Below are 16,574 nucleotides of genomic sequence, written 5' to 3' on the forward strand. Positions count from 1 at the left end.
ATATTTCACTTAGAAATTTTTGCCACCAGATATTTTATTCTGCCTTCTATGTAGGCCTTGGGCATGGACACAAATCAGCCAAGTTCTGTATGGTTTTATGGTAAGAATTGCCTTTGCTCCAGTTTCCAATATGTAAATGTTCTTGTCTCAGACCTCATCAGAATGGCCTTTATTGCCCATATTTCTACAGCATTCTGATCATGACCACTCCAGTGATCCTGAGAAGGTCTAGGCCCTCCCAACGGCCATTGTCTTCTTGCTTTGAACAGAATTGTCCTAATGTTCCCTCTACAGCATTCTAGGCTTTTTGTATCCTATTCCTCCAAGTTCTTCTAGCCTTTACCCATTTCCTAGTTTCAAAGCCATTTCCACATTCTCAGGTATTTGTTATAGCAATGGCCCCACTTCTTGTTACTCATTTTCTGTCTTACAGTTTTGGAGGCTAACAAATCTGAGTTCAAGAGGCCTGTATCTGGTAAGGGCCTTCTTACTGTGTCATCTCATGTCAAAAGAGCAAGAGAACATGAGAGCGATAGAGAGGGATGGAGGGAGCAAGGGAGGGAGAGAGAGAGACATAGAGAGAGAAAAAAACAGAAACTGTGACAGAGAAAGACAAGGCAGAGAGAGAGAGAGAGAGAGACAGAGAGAGAGAGAGAGAGAGAAACAGACACAGAGAAGCAGTGACAGAAAAAGACAAGACAGAGAGACAGAGAGAGAAACAGAGACAGAGAGAGAGAGAAGGGAAGGAGACTCGACTTACCATCAGGAACCCACTCCCACAGTAACTAACCTACTTCCTTAATGACAGTATTAATCTATTCATAAAGACAGACCTGGGCAACCCTCTTGGGTCCCCTCCCACTGTGGGAGTTTTTCTGTCCTATTAATAAATTCTGCTTTCAAAAAAAAAAAAAAAAAAAGGGAGACCCCCATATGACGTAATCACCTCTTAAAATTCTTATCTCCCAATCCTGTTGCATTGTGGATTAAGTTTCCAAAACATGAACTTTAGGGGAAACATTTAAACCATAGCAACAATAATCAAGTAGCTGATAAAGATTTCTGCTAGTCGAATTATTCTGATGGTAGCTTCAGTTCTATTATGATATTAAGTGCTCCCTCTTGCCTCCTGCCACACAAAGGTCCCATCTTCTGGGTGAACTCAGGGAACCCAGTTGGATGGTAGCAGTTCTTACAGTCATTCCTGACCCAAAGTTCAGAGTCCTTCAGATGTGCCAGGGCTCCCCTGGTGGATGTATTTCTCATGGCCTCGGTGAGGAAGCTTCCCTGGGACTTAACCAGGGGATGGGTCAGAGGTCTTCCATCATCAGTCAATTCTAGCATTCCAGTCTTGTTAAGCCTTTGCAACTTACTAGGGACAGTTTGACATTTCAGCTTCATTTAGCGCCAGTCACTTTTGGGAATAGATTTTAGCCAACAAGCACCATCATACTGGACCCAGGATCTCTACTTAGCACATTTATATAAAATTTTGCCTTATTTAATGATTGATTCTCTTCTGACTGGAATGTGAGCTCACTGAGGGAAGGAATTATTATTATTTTTTCACTTCTCTAGGGTCGCTAATGTCTAGGAGAATATCCACTGTAGGACATTGTCAGGATGGCCAGTGTATATTTGTCAAATGACTTTTAAAAAATGTGTTCATTGCATAGATGTTTATTGAATATAGTGCTCAAGAATAATGGCAAGGGATAGAGCTTTAGGAGTGAAAGGTGTCTGGGTGGTCAAGAAACCAGTAGCCGATCCTGAGACAGTGAGGGCAGAGGGAGTAGGGATGTAGGAGACGAAATTTTGAGGTGGACAATAGCTACATTTTGTAGAGTGTGGGAGGCCACAGTGTGAGGACTTTGTCTATCATCCCAAATGCAACAGGTAGTCCCAAGAGTGTTTTAAGCCAGGGAGTGACAGAACTTCAGTTTTTAAAGTTTACAAGGACTGTTGCTGGAGAGTAGGATTAGTAAGGCAAACTGGGCAGTGGGATTTTCGTTAGAAGACCAATTTTCATTGTTTTAGAGAAGGGAAAGTGCATCCTTTCCTGAGGCATGGTGGCGGGTGGCAGCCCTGGCCACCTGCTGTTGTCATGGGGCGTGATGGTGCCTAGTGCTGTGGATGTGCCTGGGGTCAGAGGCTGCAGCGCAAGCCCTCACTCCTGCATGGCAGGGTTGAGAACAGATCAGGATAAAGCCATACATATGGACGCCAGTGACACAGGACACTTTCACCCAGTGCAGTGCCTGTTGCAGACTTTACCATATTTTTACACAGAAAACTCATACTGTTTTTACTAATCAAGTTGTTTCATATGTATACACTTCAGAAAGAAAAGTATAATTTGTAACATTTTATATTTTACTATAAATAAGCAGCACAGATGTAGTCTATGGATAATTCTAAAGAAGAAGCCATTAAATTGCTATTTTAATTTTCAATCTATGTGTTTTACATAATAGATTATATTATTTAAATCATTCTCTATAAAAGTATGATGAACAGCTAGTATATGACGTCATATGTATTAAGAGTATGCTTTACACTGTAAGGAATTTTTATTACATTTGATTTTATTTAACTGTGCCCTTTATTTTTGTCATTTTTTTATCCCAAGTACCGAGATACGAATATGCAGGGAGTTGTCTATGAATTGAACAGCTATATAGAGCAGCGGTTGGACACAGGGGGAGACAACCAGCTACTCCTCTATGAATTGAGTAGCATCATTAAAATAGGTAAGAAACATTCTGTTCTCCTCTTAGAAAAATTAGATCAAGATTCTTTTGCAAAGAGTGGCAAAAATAATTTTCTTACTGAGAAGTAGATGAAAGTCATTTGTTTACTTCTGTTGCTGGACTAAGTTTGAAGTGAAACTATTTTATTATGAAACGACCAGAATTAGTCAAATATAAAAATTTTAAATTATCTAGTCCCAAATAAATATCTGCCCGAGTATACATGTAATATACTGTGCCTTTTAATTAACACCCAGTTTTTTTGAAAGTATAGTTTTATTGAATTAAATCACATCTTTGTAAAGGAAATAAATAATTTTTAAGGGCGAATTAACATTTTAAATTTGTTTGGGTAGATGACAATTTTAAATACTTTGTAAAAAATGGTTTATAATGTGAATATAATGGGGGAAGTTACATCAGAAAAGTATTTTTTAGGATGCACTTTTATAGGACATGATTTTTTTTAGGATACCTACTATAGCAGTTGTGTCTTTTTTTTTGAAAATAAAAATACTAATGATACAATGATAGTGATAACATTTATTATATACTTAACTATATGCTAGGCACTTTTCTGTGCATATTACCTACATTAACTCACTTATTCTTGTTACAACCTCTTGAGGTAGTTTCTATTATTATCACCGTTTTACTGATGAGGAAGCTGTGGAACAGAGGTTAAATATCTGCCCTAAGACACACAGGTAAACAGGAGTTTAAGCAGGGGTTTAAGTTCAGGCAATTGCTTCAAGACTTATACTATTAATTGCTGCGGCAATTGCCTTCAGTTGACCTTGAAGTAATTTTAGGTAAGTTAAGTTATGTTCACTTTGGTGACGATGTATATATATATTATCCTTTCAGTTGATACATATTTCGGTTTTTCAACATTATGAATATCACTCTGCTTTTTTTAATACTTTAAAAATTAAACACAACATTCAGAATTTAAAATATTGAATATTTAAAGTTTGACAAACATATTATGGCATAGTATATTACTACTATAGGCATTTGAATATATCACTTCTCAAAATTTGTGATCACTGATGAAAAATATAGAAGCTATTCTAGTTGTGTTATTGAGTAAAGCCATTAATTGTTTTGCTCTATTTATTGCATGACCATTGATTATGTTAACAAGTTAATTCAAAAGGCTCATATCTGAGTCTCACCATAGATAATTCATGTATGTTATACTCTTCCATTGAGATTAGCTTCTTCCTTTTTTATTACTTTGGCAGCCACAAAAGCTGATGGATTTGCACTGTATTTCCTTGGAGAGTGCAATAATGTAAGTATCTAAATTTAGATTTTGGTGCTCTAGATAAGAAAATACCATAAACTCTTTAAGAAAAAAAGACTTTTGTTCAAACAACTTAACTGACATTTGAAAATTAGATACCTTAATTTAAACTTATTTTTTTATTTTGTTTCTATATGTGGCTATTACCAGTCAAGAACTTTACTGACATGGCAACATTTAGGCATAAACTTTTGTAACTCATTTTTTGTTCGCTTTGGTCTGTGGTATCTTGTATTATAAATGGCATTTCTAGATTTAGTGTTTTGGACAAAAGTTATTTCAGCACTGTTGACTGGGGTGTTGTAGACAAGAGCCTGCGCCCTTTCTACACATGATCCACAGAAGAATAAAACAAGAACAAAAGTTTAACATTTCAGGTCGGTATGATTTTTAAGGTTTTCATAGACATGTCTAAAATTCCTAAGTGGAATTACTATATCTGGATCCCTGAACTGCCTTGTCCATGGCTGGGCCCTCAGGGCATGAGGTTCTCTGCTGTTACCTCTTCAGTCTCTGCCCACAGGCTGGGTCCTGCCTTTCAGGTCTCATTTGCCTTGAGCACAGACCATTGTCAACTGCAACACATACAGGCACCTTCAAAAGTATTTCAAAATGTTCAGTTAGTGACTTTTTGAACTTTGTTGTGCTGTTAAAAACACATACATAAGCCGGGCTTGGTGGCTCAGCCTGTAATCCCATGCCTTTGGGAGGCTGAGGTGAGTGGATTGCCTGAGCCCGCGGGTTTGAGACCCGCCTGGGCAGCGAGACCTCATCTCTACAAAAAATCAAAAAATCAGCCGGGCGTGGTAGCGTGTGCCTGTAATTCCTGCTACTTGGAAGGCTGAGGCAGAAGGATCGCCGGGGCCCAGCAGGTCAAGGCTGCGGTGGTCGGGAGCGGCCACTGCACTCCAGTCTGGGCAACAGAGTGAGACTCCAACTCAAAAAAAAAAACAAACAAAAAAACACATACATAATGTATTTTAGCATAATACATTATGTATGAGCCAATAATTATTTATATTCACAGCTCAAATTTATAAAATCCTCTTATAAATGTATTTGGCAAACTTTAGTGTTTATTTCTTATATGTTAGGCATTGCTATTTGAGATTTGGGATGTATTTTTGCAGCATTATACCTATATTCTTGAGTAATCAAAATCTGTACTATTTACATTATATAAAATAGAGATGTAAACATTCTGAAATTTGTAATACTACTCTTGAATTATGCAGTTACGGAAAATGTGAGAGTAGTTGCAAAAAAACATATTTATTGGCTGACTTAATTAACTCAGAACTGATCTTCATTTTCACAGCCACTGTTTTCTCTGGTATTATAATAAGTGACTTATGAAGGGGGATCCCCCAAAACTGGAATTTATTTATGAAAAATTGTGTATGTATCCTTACATTAAACTTCAGTCACCTTTAAAGTGCTGTCCATTTTCTGAACTCATCCATTTTGATGCCTTTTAGTGCTTCTGCTGTTTTTTGTTTCACCTCTTCCACATCAGCAAAATGCTTCTCTTTGAGGATGTTTTTCATGTGGGGAAACTACAACAACAACAAAAAAGTAATTTAGTGCGAGATCAGGTGAATAGGGAGGATGGGGCATGGGGATCATACCATTTTTGGTCAAAAACTCCTGAACACTCAGTGCAGTGTGGGCAGATGTGCTCATAAATCACCCAGCATGAAATAGGCGAAAGCACTGAAAGAATCTCAAAAAAAAAAAAAAAAAAATTACTGAAGCCAAACTCAGTCTCTCACAACACTAACTGGTACAGTGCTGCCAATGGGTTCCTAGAACATTTACCTAGCAGGGGAAGCCTGTACTACAAGGGTCCTGCCCTCCAAAAGATAATTACAGTTGGGGGGGGCTCCCTCTCATATGTTTGGTACCTTACAAAAGTAAAAGCTCATTTAGGGCAAGGAACTTTTCTTACTCATTTTTGTACCTCCCTAGCACCTCTCCTCGTTTCTTTCATATAAACAGTCAGACAAGACTGTTTATTAAATTACATTATTCTGATATTCCTACCACTTCTAAATACTTGAAACTGTATTTCAGACACTGGTAGTATTTTTAATTGACTAAGCTACTAAAATAGCAAACGGATAGTACTTTCTCCTGTTATTTCTAAATGTTGGAGGCTTTTATTAAAAATTAAGAATTCCTTTTAGAAAATCACGATAGTTTGACATTATTTTTACAATTGGCTGATATGTGCATGAGCTCAGTGTGACTATGGTGGTAGTCCACTTTACAGTACTCCTGAGATCACCTCCAAAAGATCCCAGGGTTGGCCAGGGCAGCTGTGCTTGCACCCAGATTGTCTCCCTGGCATCTCAGTTATTCAGATCAGGGATGAACACGTGACCCAAGCTGAGTCCCACCAGATTCTCTGGTTTAACCTGGATCTTGAATTCAGCGATAGCTGTTCACTTGAACAAAAGTAATGGACATCCTGACACTGAGGCTGCCAACCACAGGTGGCCCTCTTCTGCTCTGGGTAAGGGAAGTGGGGAGAGCTGGTCTGTAGAGAGAGACAAGGCACTCCACGGCTGGAGTGCATGAGCACCTCAAATGCTGACATCAGAGGACTGAGGTTTAGAGTCCCAAACCCAAGTTCTATGGTTTCTTTTCTTCTTTTTCTTTATTATTTGATGACTTCTTTATACATTACCCTCAAAGAAGTAGCTTCTTCACCCATGATTCAGAATAAACTGTTCTATTTACAGTATCTAAACTGTAATTCTTTGTATATCAATTTTAATTTTCTCCCTTTTGCTTGCCTTTCACTTTTGTGACTAACTACATGGCTGGTATTACATGTACTCTGGCTCCTCCCTCTGAACTCTGAGGTCAGCTAGTTTGCTCTCTGTGGCTCTCTCTAGCCATATTCATTCCTTTCTCCTCCTTTCTTTCCCACGTCTCTGGGATAGAATCTCTTGCTCCCCATATTATCATAGGAATAGCAGTATACACAGAACAATTGTAGCTTTCTCTGACCTTCCCAATTCAGATTTTCATGTATTTTGCTTTCTTAATATTATGGGCTTCTCCTTCATGGAACTTAGCTGAGCCTGTAATTATATATTTGTCTGTGATTTGTGTTATTATTTATCTGACTTTCTCACTAGAATATAAGCTTCACGAAGGCAGAGACTTTCACTCCTAAAGATCTACTACTTGCTGTTATTCTTGGGCACTATACTCAGTAAACATTATGGATTGAACAAATAAAAAAAAAAAGTCAGCCGGGCTCGGTGGCTCAGCCTGTAATCCCGCGCCTTTGGGAGGCTGAGGTGAGTGGATTGCCTGAGCCCGCGGGTTCGAGACCCGCCTGGGCAGCGAGACCTCATCTCTACAATAAATCAAAAAATCAGCCGGGCGTGGTAGCGCATGCCTGTAATTCCAGCTACTTGGAAGGCTGAGGCGGAAGGATCGCCGGAGCCCAGCAGGCGAGATTGTGGTGGCCGGGAGCGGCCACTGCACTCCAGTCTGGGCGACAGAGTGAGACTCCAACTCAAAAAAAAAACAAAAAACAAAAAAAACAGTCATTCGACAGATATGCACTAACCATCCTGACAGTGTCCTACAGATAATTTGGGGGATAATTACTGTGTTTTGTTTTATTCTTAGGCATGCCAGGCAGGTAACCAGGCACTGATGTTTTCCTGAGCTCAGAAAATCCTGTGGGTAGGAAGAAGACATTGCCCAAATCTTAAGCTCACTGAAGCATTTCTTTAGATGTGTCTACATAATGACCACTTTCTTTGTTCTTCATTTCTTCTTGCATTTCAGGTCTTCCGTTTGGGATTATTTTCCTTCCATCTGAAGTACGTCCCATAGAATTAGTGAGAGCCTGCTGATGGGAAGTAATCTCAGTTTTTTTTTTGAGTTGGAGTCTCACTCTGTCGCCCAGCCTGGAGTGCAGTGGCCGCTCCCGGCCACCGCAGCCTCGACCTGCTGGGCTCCGGCGATCCTTCTGCCTCAGCCTTCCACGTAGCCGGAGCTACAGGCGTGCGCTACCACACCCGGCTGATTTTTTGATTTATTGTAGAGATGAGGTCTCGCTGCCCAGGCAGGTCTCGAACCCACAGGCTCAGGCAATCCACTCACCTCAGCCTCCCAAATCAGTTTTTGTTTGAATATATCTTTATTTTACTAACTTTGCTGAAGTATTTTTTGGTAGACAAAGAATTCAGGTTTATAAATATTCTCTCTCTGAATATCAACTAAAATAAAGACACCATTTGTTTCTATTTCAAGTTATCTCAGTTTTCATTACAGTTTTTTTTATTCCCTGGGCATTTTTCCAAGCTTACTTTTTTATTTCTTGAAATAGATTAACTATACATCTTTTATTTCTTTCTGAATGTGCAATTTCTTGGGTTTTGCTTTGTCACCTCTCACAGACAGTGACTTGCTTGCTTTTATGTTTCATGGCTTTCTTTCTTTTCAGTGAACTCTGTTTTCCCCTGGGCCTTTTAAATGGATGGCATCAAGGCTCCTTTTGTAATTCTCTTCTACCTTCTTTCTCAGAGATGAAGTGCTTTTGTTTTTTCTAGTCACCTAAAGTACTGCCAATCCCAGAACCATGTAAACTAAATTACCTGGTTGAGTTTTTTTTTTTTTTTTAACTACAAAGTGGTATGGATGCAAGTCTCAGATCCGTAGGATGCACAATTACGATTTCTCAGGAAAGAGAATTTCCTTTTCCCTTCAGTATTAATTTCAAACTATTCTGCTTTCCTTGCAGTCTCTTTGCAGGGTAAGAGAATTTGTCATTTAGCCTAAGATGAATTATAGCCCTTGTCTGTCCCAGTGCTATGAAAAGGTCTCCACTGAGATTTTCCTTCTAGAAAGGTCCCAGGGTTCAGCTCTTGTCTCCTGCTCACCGCACGCTTTCCTGAGGGAGACCATATACCTAGGCTGTGGTTGGTTCCCTCAAGAATAGCAGCTGTGGGATTTGCTCACCTCGTTGGGTTCTTTTATTTACCTCCTTTGAGATTTCTGTGGAGTTTTCCCATTTTTCTCAGCTCAGTGATGCATTGTAAAAGACTTATAAAGAGTTATAAAGTATAAAAATTTATAAAGTATGTTTTATGCAGTCTTTAAGTAATTTAAATTTTTTTAAAGTTTCAGTCAAATTATCTAATCTGCTGTTTACTTGTAATAGAAGATGTACTTCTAATGTAAGCTAACCATAATAAATAAATCTTTTTTGTACAGATAAGCAGATATATGTACTTTAAAAAATTTCTTCTTTTGTATATGAAAGGTAGCATATTATAGATAATTATCAATCTTTAAAAAATTGTCTCTGGATTTGAAATAATAGATAGGTCTTTCTTAAATAACTGAACTTTCAATACACAAATTATATGCATTAGTGATACAATTATAATATTGAAACCCAAAAGACTGAGATAAAATTTTCAGTCTATATCAATGAATACTAGGGGTAAGTAAAATATGGGAGAATTATAGAATTCTTATACTTGTATAAGCATTATTTTTTCTTATAAATGAGTCAGTAAAAATAACTTAATTTCTGAAATTGATGTAATGAGAAATATAATTTAAATGTCAAAAGTTCACTATTAGAAGTAAAAAACCCACGTCTATACTACTAGAGAGGAAAAAAAATATAAAGAAAACATAGAAAGTTAAACAGAAGATAGAAAATGAGCTAAATGGTAAAAATTATTAAAGATAAAACAAAATATGATTATAGAGTTATATAATTTATACAAAATTTTAAGTAAAGTAGACTCAGCTATTAAGAGATAGAAAAAAAAAAAAACCCCTTTTAAATAAGGTTAAAAAACAACAAAAAACAGTCTTCTAGTTCAGAAAATGCAGCCAGGAGGAGAGCAGCTGCCACTAACATCAATAACAAAGTTTAAATCAAGGAATAAAAGCATCAAATTGGGAAAGAAGGTCACTTTTTATTTGTGGAGGATGTAGTCTGCAAGGGAGGTGGAGTAGTAATAAAGTTTACACAATAGATATTTGGTGCTTTGAAATTTCTAAAGAAATGAACAGAAATACAGTGGTATGTTTAGTTATTGACAGATAAAAAATACAGATGAGGTTAGTAATATTACTTCTATGTATTGTGTGTGTGTGTGTGTGTGTGTGTGTGTGTGTGTGTGTGTGTGTGTGTGTATAAAACTCAAGTATATTATTTTAAGATTTACCAACTTGGGAGGCCCTTTCTCTTCTGGGATAGAATCTAGCTTGTATGCATTTAACTCCTATTTACAAATTCTTCTTAGGATTCCCATAATGGCAAAAACAAAGGAAATTAAACTTTGTAAATTAACCATGAACAAAATGCCAATTATCCTGGCATAAAGAAAAATTTCAAATATACTTAATGGAATATTTAGAGAATAATGTTTATGAAAATGAATTACAGTATTGCTAAACCTCTGAACAAAGCTGACCACAATTGACAAATCACATCCTTAGAGTGTTAAATATTTTACATGTACTTTTGAAGCATTAACAAATACAAGAAATAAGTTATTTCATTAATTCAACCCATTTTTATTAGGCACTGTCACAGGGCAGGTGCTGTTTTAGACACTGGAGATACTATAGTGAGGTAGACATTATGGTGACTTCAAAATCTCTGTCTTTTGGGGATTTAATCTATGAAGGGAAAAAAAGGAAATTTGTGTGAGTGAGGAGATCTAAAGATAATACAGATAAATCAATTACTAAATTAATTGAAAGGAGAGAAACATAACTATATATGTTTAATAATTTAAAAGGAAGTTAGCAACAGATATAGTGAAAATGAAAAATTATGAGGGAATATTTATACTAATAAATGTGAAACACTAGACACAATGGAAAGGTGTCGAGGAATATATAAATTCATCCATTTAATGCAAATGATAATAGAAAACCTGACATGGAAAGTTTTCAAGGAAAAATATAAATGAAACCATTTAATGCAAATGATGAAAACAAAAATAACAGTTCAGTACCCAAGGAACAAATTGGAAACCGTGTTAAAGTATGAACCAGTAGAATATTTTTTAGCAAACTATCGGAGCACTAGCCATGGCCAGGCACCAGGCAAAACCTGGGCCTCAGTGAACAACCACAGAGGCAGAGCCCTATATCTACACTATTCGTTTGCTACTGGGGCAGTCCTTTAGGCAGGACAATTCCTGCACTAAGTTCACTGTTTCAGAACTTGGGGAAGGACGGAAAATGCCCCAGTAAATAGTTTACCTTTGGAAGCCTTTTGGTTCTAGAGTTGGATTGTGTGAGTTTTGTTTCAGCACTTAATGATTGTTTGATTTCACCACGATTTTGAAAATTTCTAAATTGTAATTTACCCTCCACTGGTTAAATGTTACATCACAAATGCAGTTCATTCAACAAATCTTTTTAGACACCTGGTAAGTACCAAAAAACTGTACAAAATTGCTGAGCACATAAAGACAAAAAATAATTCCTTACATCAAATAATATACAGAGAAGGGAGAGATTTAGATCAACAGTTAGTTATAGGCATGGTCTCAGGTGCTAACAGAGAGGATCCCATGCTGTGGGGTCATAAATTAGATCAGATGAGATCACGGAAAAACAGATTGGATGATGAGCTAATATTTGAGTGGGGATTTAAAGACCTTTCACCTAGAAGATGAAAAGAGAAATAAAGGACTTCTTTTAAGCAGAAGAAGCAATGTGTGAGAAATCTGGAGCTAGCAAAGGGCACAGTATGTATTGTATCCTGACCCATAGCAATATCTGACCTATGCAAGGAACTCTTGAGATGCTGGGCAAAAATAATCTTTCCATGATTAAATTTTGCTTAAATCAACTTTTAATGTTTTGCAACTATATTTAGTCATATATTCCTATTGACGTATAACATACTTCATAATATTATCATTATAGTTTTTCTAGCGTTTTCTGTAAGAATTGTTTTTAAAAGCTGGAAACCTTATGTACTTTAATTATACCTTAAAAATGTTAATTAAAATATAAGTTTATTGTTAATTTTTTATATATTGGTTATTTTTAAAATAATCTTTCCATAGATACAGGTTTTATAAGTTAGCTTAGTTAAGCAGTTGTCTGTTATTTTGATTTTATTTGTAACATGAGCAACTAGATAGCTATAGAATCCCTAGATTCAAAAAATGTTAAAGCTAAAAGGGGCGCTTTAAAAGTCTCTAATCTTAATTAGTGCTAATGATGAGGTAACAAAGTTCTGGAGTGTTTAGAGGACTGTCCAAGTGTGCCCAGGTAGTCAGAAAGCAAAGCTTTTACTGATGTCTGATTCCACAAGCTCCCTTTTCAGTTTTTGTGCTTTCTACAAAGAATAGCAGCAATGTGCTTTCTACCTTATTACACTGTCTCTTTGAAGGGCTTAGATACCCCCCCCCCCCTTGTTATTGCTTGATTTTTTATTGCCCACGAACTGGGAAGAATATTTTTCAGGTTTGTTTCTTGGGGTACACATTGGGAAAACCGGAAGAGCGGAAGCATCTAATTTTTAGCTTTGATATGTATAGCTTTCACTGTCACCAGAAATATTGCATTCTTTGTATTTACAGTAAGTAGTTTGGCTGTTTTCATTTCGCATAATGAACTCTAGAAGATTTATTTTTAAGAATTATTCAAAGTTAGTCATATACATTTCAAGTTTCAGGTGAATGAGGAGTTCACGCCCATCCACATGGATATAAATTTGTTTACTCTGCTGTGCCATCTAGTGTCTCATAAGGATAATAACCTGTTAGTAAACCTAAATAAATTTGTACCTCTTAAAAAATATTTCTAAAATTTAGCTGGTTTTGAGTTGAAGTCTTAACATTAAAATGAAGTTTGTTGAATAAGGTAATCTTTGAGTTGTGTATGGAAATAAAGATGAGAGCATGTATTTACCAAATAAACTTATCTATTTGGTTGACATCACTAAATGAGGTTTTCCTAAATGGTGTTTTATAAATTGTATTAGTCTATTCTCTTGTTTATTGCCATCAAATCTATTTACTTCTTCAAACTTGCTTTTTTATAATTTAAGTGCTTTCAAAATTTCTTCATTGAACTATGAATTACTGCTACCATTTTTTTCTAGTTTAAATTATTTAACTTTAGAAATATATACGAAAATGTGCTACTACCACAAAAATATTGGCTGGTTTATAATGAGTTTTTCTGAGAAATTGAAAACGTGAATTCCTCTCTTAGGAATTCTTGGCCTCTGAGTGTATTTCCTGCTCCTTGGGCGGTCTCATCTATACTAGTCCGGAGGAGGAGGGGCTAGTTACATCACCTGTGGAGCTCTCAGAGACTTAAGAGGAGCCCCAGTAGCCATTTGCCAAGTCGATACCCTAAAAAAGCCGTTACTTTCTTCTGGAAAGAATAGAGCTGGTGGAGCCTTGAAGCTTTGAATCTTTTCCTTTGTTCTAACTGTAGTTTTTTATATTCTAGCAAGTAATTGAAAGACTTCTAAACCTTCTGGTTTGATCATTGAAAAGCACTTTTTCTCACCTTGTGGTTCTTCTTCTAATTATTTTCAGCAAGTCTAGTAAATGGAATAGCTTTCCATCTGCCCTGGGTGCAGTATCTATCTGTTTCTTGTATATCATATAGAATAAAATTTTTATAATATTAAATAAATGATCATCCTATGAATAATATAGGAATGAAGCAGATACTCTATCATGATTGAGTAATGAGTATAACGTGAAGCTAAGTATAATTTGAAGGTTAATTAAATTCAGCCTTGAAGGGCCTCTGGCTAAGTCATCTAAACAAGATGTGCGTTGCATATCTTCAAAGAAACAAACAAATGCAGCCAACAACTATGGCAAAAGAAAAATCCAAAGCTACTAATGGAAGCTTGCTCCAGAGATGTCTTTTTATTATTGTTTTGGGATGTTCTTTACGATGTTCTTCTCAGCCAGTCAGTTCAGTTTTGTCTTTGGTAGAGAAAGAAACAGTTGCTCGGTGTTCTTATGATTTACTTTCTTATAATTTGAGAAAATCATTGTCAATTATAATTTTTCTTTGGGCTACATATGCCATATCCCTTAACTTTTTCTTGCAGTCATCTCTTCTTCTTGTTCTTGAATCCATTTTCTATTCTTCTTTCGGTCTTAAGAAAGGGTGACCTGCTGAATTCTGTTTGGACAGTGACAGACACTAAATCTAATGATTGTGTTACTTCTATGCTCTGTCTATATTGGTGTGTAATAGAATTATAGTAACTTTAAAAACCATCACACTGATTTCTAGCCTTTTTAAAAATAAGTAAGATGAAACTGTTATCATCTTATATGTATGTGATTTATTATCTATAAGTGTATACCTTGTATTTAATCATAATAAACTTAATTCTTTTCCAAAGAATCACTTAAAATATATTTTTCACATGTGTTGTGCTTAATAGAAAATAATACTTAAGCACAATCCTAACTAGGTAAATATATTTGGAACTATAAGTATTTTGAACTTAGCTTATAATATTTTATAATTGTAGTTTATTTAAAGCATCCAAGAATAAGCCAAAGCTTTGCTTTCCTTTTTCCTTCTCCATGTTGAGCCAAGGAGCTCAAGTTTATGGAGTTCATTCTCTTTTAATTGTTACATTTAAAGAAACAGTTCTTGGATTTTACAAAGCTTGAAAACATTTATGTTAGAATTTAATACATACATCTTTCTCATCCTCAAAAGTACTTTAGTAATAGCAAATATTAATAGGAACATATTTAGTTTAAGAGAATTGTCTAATACTACTTCAAAAGGACTTTATTCTTTGTTATACAATTCAAATTAAGATAAAAATAAAGTGAAATCTGTGGAAAATTTACCTGAACCTTAATGTTTTTCAAATTGTGTGATAATCATGATATAATTATGTCAAAATATTGGGTCAATCTCTAAATTATTTGTTTTGAGTAACTTTTTTTACTTAGTAGAGAGTAATTTAAAAGTATGATTGAATTTAATAAATATAATGGATCATATTTTTAAATACAGATTTATTTTAAAATAGTTTCAGAGTGTTACACTCCCACCCAGTCATTTGAAAAGGAAAGATCACCCAGATTTGCCAAGATATTTGGACAGAGGAGCACAAATATTCATCTAGAGTATTCTGAATCTAAGTTCAGTTTAAGCAATATGAATGAGTCTTCAAAAGACAAATAATGCTCTGAGAAGGAAATATTTTTAATGAAAATGAAAACGAAACCAAATCACTTAACTTACAACTGCCAATTGTATCTTCAGATAGCATGTCAAGTCTACAGGGATTTAGGGCCCAGTGTTTGTTTATGTCTGGGAGAATCTGGAGCCCAATGATGACAGGATACGTTTTTTTCACATTTTATTATTGTCTATGTGTCAAAACGGGGTTATTTTAATATTTTTCCTGTAGATGGACATGAATTTAAGTTTTACTTCTTATCTATATTTTATGTGAATTGGAAGTAAGAAAGACAGTTTCACCTCAGATATTCTGGTTTGATCATTGAAAAGCACTTTTTCTCACTTTGTGTTTCTTCTTCTAATTGACTCACAGATTTATTGTGCCTATTAAGTAAAATCCAGATGTCTGTTTGTGCTGTGCAAATGTGCAGGGAAGCCTATAAGACATTCTTTTCTTCTTCCTAGAGTCTGTGTGTGTTCACACCTCCTGGAATAAAGGAAGGAAAACCTCGACTCATCCCTGCAGGCCCCATCACTCAGGGCACTACTGTCTCTGCTTATGTGGCCAAGTCCAGAAAAACATTGCTAGTAAAAGACATCCTTGGGGTAAATGACTTTTGACTATTTATGACACTTTTAATCTAATGTATTTATTTGGGAAAGTGGCATGCTATTTTGATATTCTGATTTAAGCAGTTCGTAAAACATAAAGACATTAAAGGAAGAAACAGATCCATAAATGTAATATCAATCTGTATGTCATTTTTTGTACTCAGAAAATCTGTATACCCACTAAAAGCCACATTAGAGTAGTTCTTATTTCAGCACATGCCAGTATGACTAAACACAGTAACACTGTATGTACTTAATTTAGTACATTTTTTTTTTTTTTTTTTTTTTGAGTCTGGTTCTCTGTCACCCAGGCTGGAGTGCAGTGGGCTGATCATGGCTCAGATCATGATGAGATCATGGCTCACCACAGCCTCAACCTCCTGGGCTGAGGCAATCCTCCTGCCTCAGTCTCCCAAGTAGCTGAGACTACAGGTACTCACAACCACACCCAGCTAATGTTTTGATTTTTTGTGGAGATGACGTATTGCATGTTGCCCAGGCTGGTCTTGAACTTCTGGACTCAAGCAATTCTCCTTCCTCGGCCTTCCAAAATGCTAGGATTACAGGCATGGGTGACCACACCCAGCCCAGTAAATTAAATGATTACTGTTTTGTGTTTCATATTCTGCTAGGATGCTATTGCCGTATGAAAACTATCTAAAATTTTAGTGTGTCATACCACAGCCATGTATTGTTAGTTCTTAAGA

General features: G+C 36.0%; 1 protein-coding gene across 2 annotated transcripts in view; it reads left to right on the plus strand.

Moving 5' to 3' along the window:
- Positions 1-16,574, plus strand: part of PDE10A (phosphodiesterase 10A) — a 261,276-nt gene that overhangs the window by 147,038 nt on the left and 97,664 nt on the right. For both annotated transcript variants that reach the window (XM_021706971.1, XM_008074000.2), the window contains exons 4-6: positions 2,630-2,750; positions 3,998-4,047; positions 15,721-15,861. In XM_021706971.1, the coding sequence (XP_021562646.1) occupies positions 2,630-2,750; positions 3,998-4,047; positions 15,721-15,861 (312 nt within the window). The remainder of the gene's footprint in view (positions 1-2,629; positions 2,751-3,997; positions 4,048-15,720; positions 15,862-16,574) is intronic.

Source organism: Carlito syrichta, unplaced genomic scaffold (assembly GCF_000164805.1).
Source record: "Carlito syrichta isolate Samal-C Ts95f unplaced genomic scaffold, Tarsius_syrichta-2.0.1 Scaffold316264, whole genome shotgun sequence".
In the NCBI taxonomy this organism is placed as follows: Eukaryota; Metazoa; Chordata; class Mammalia; order Primates; family Tarsiidae; genus Carlito; species Carlito syrichta.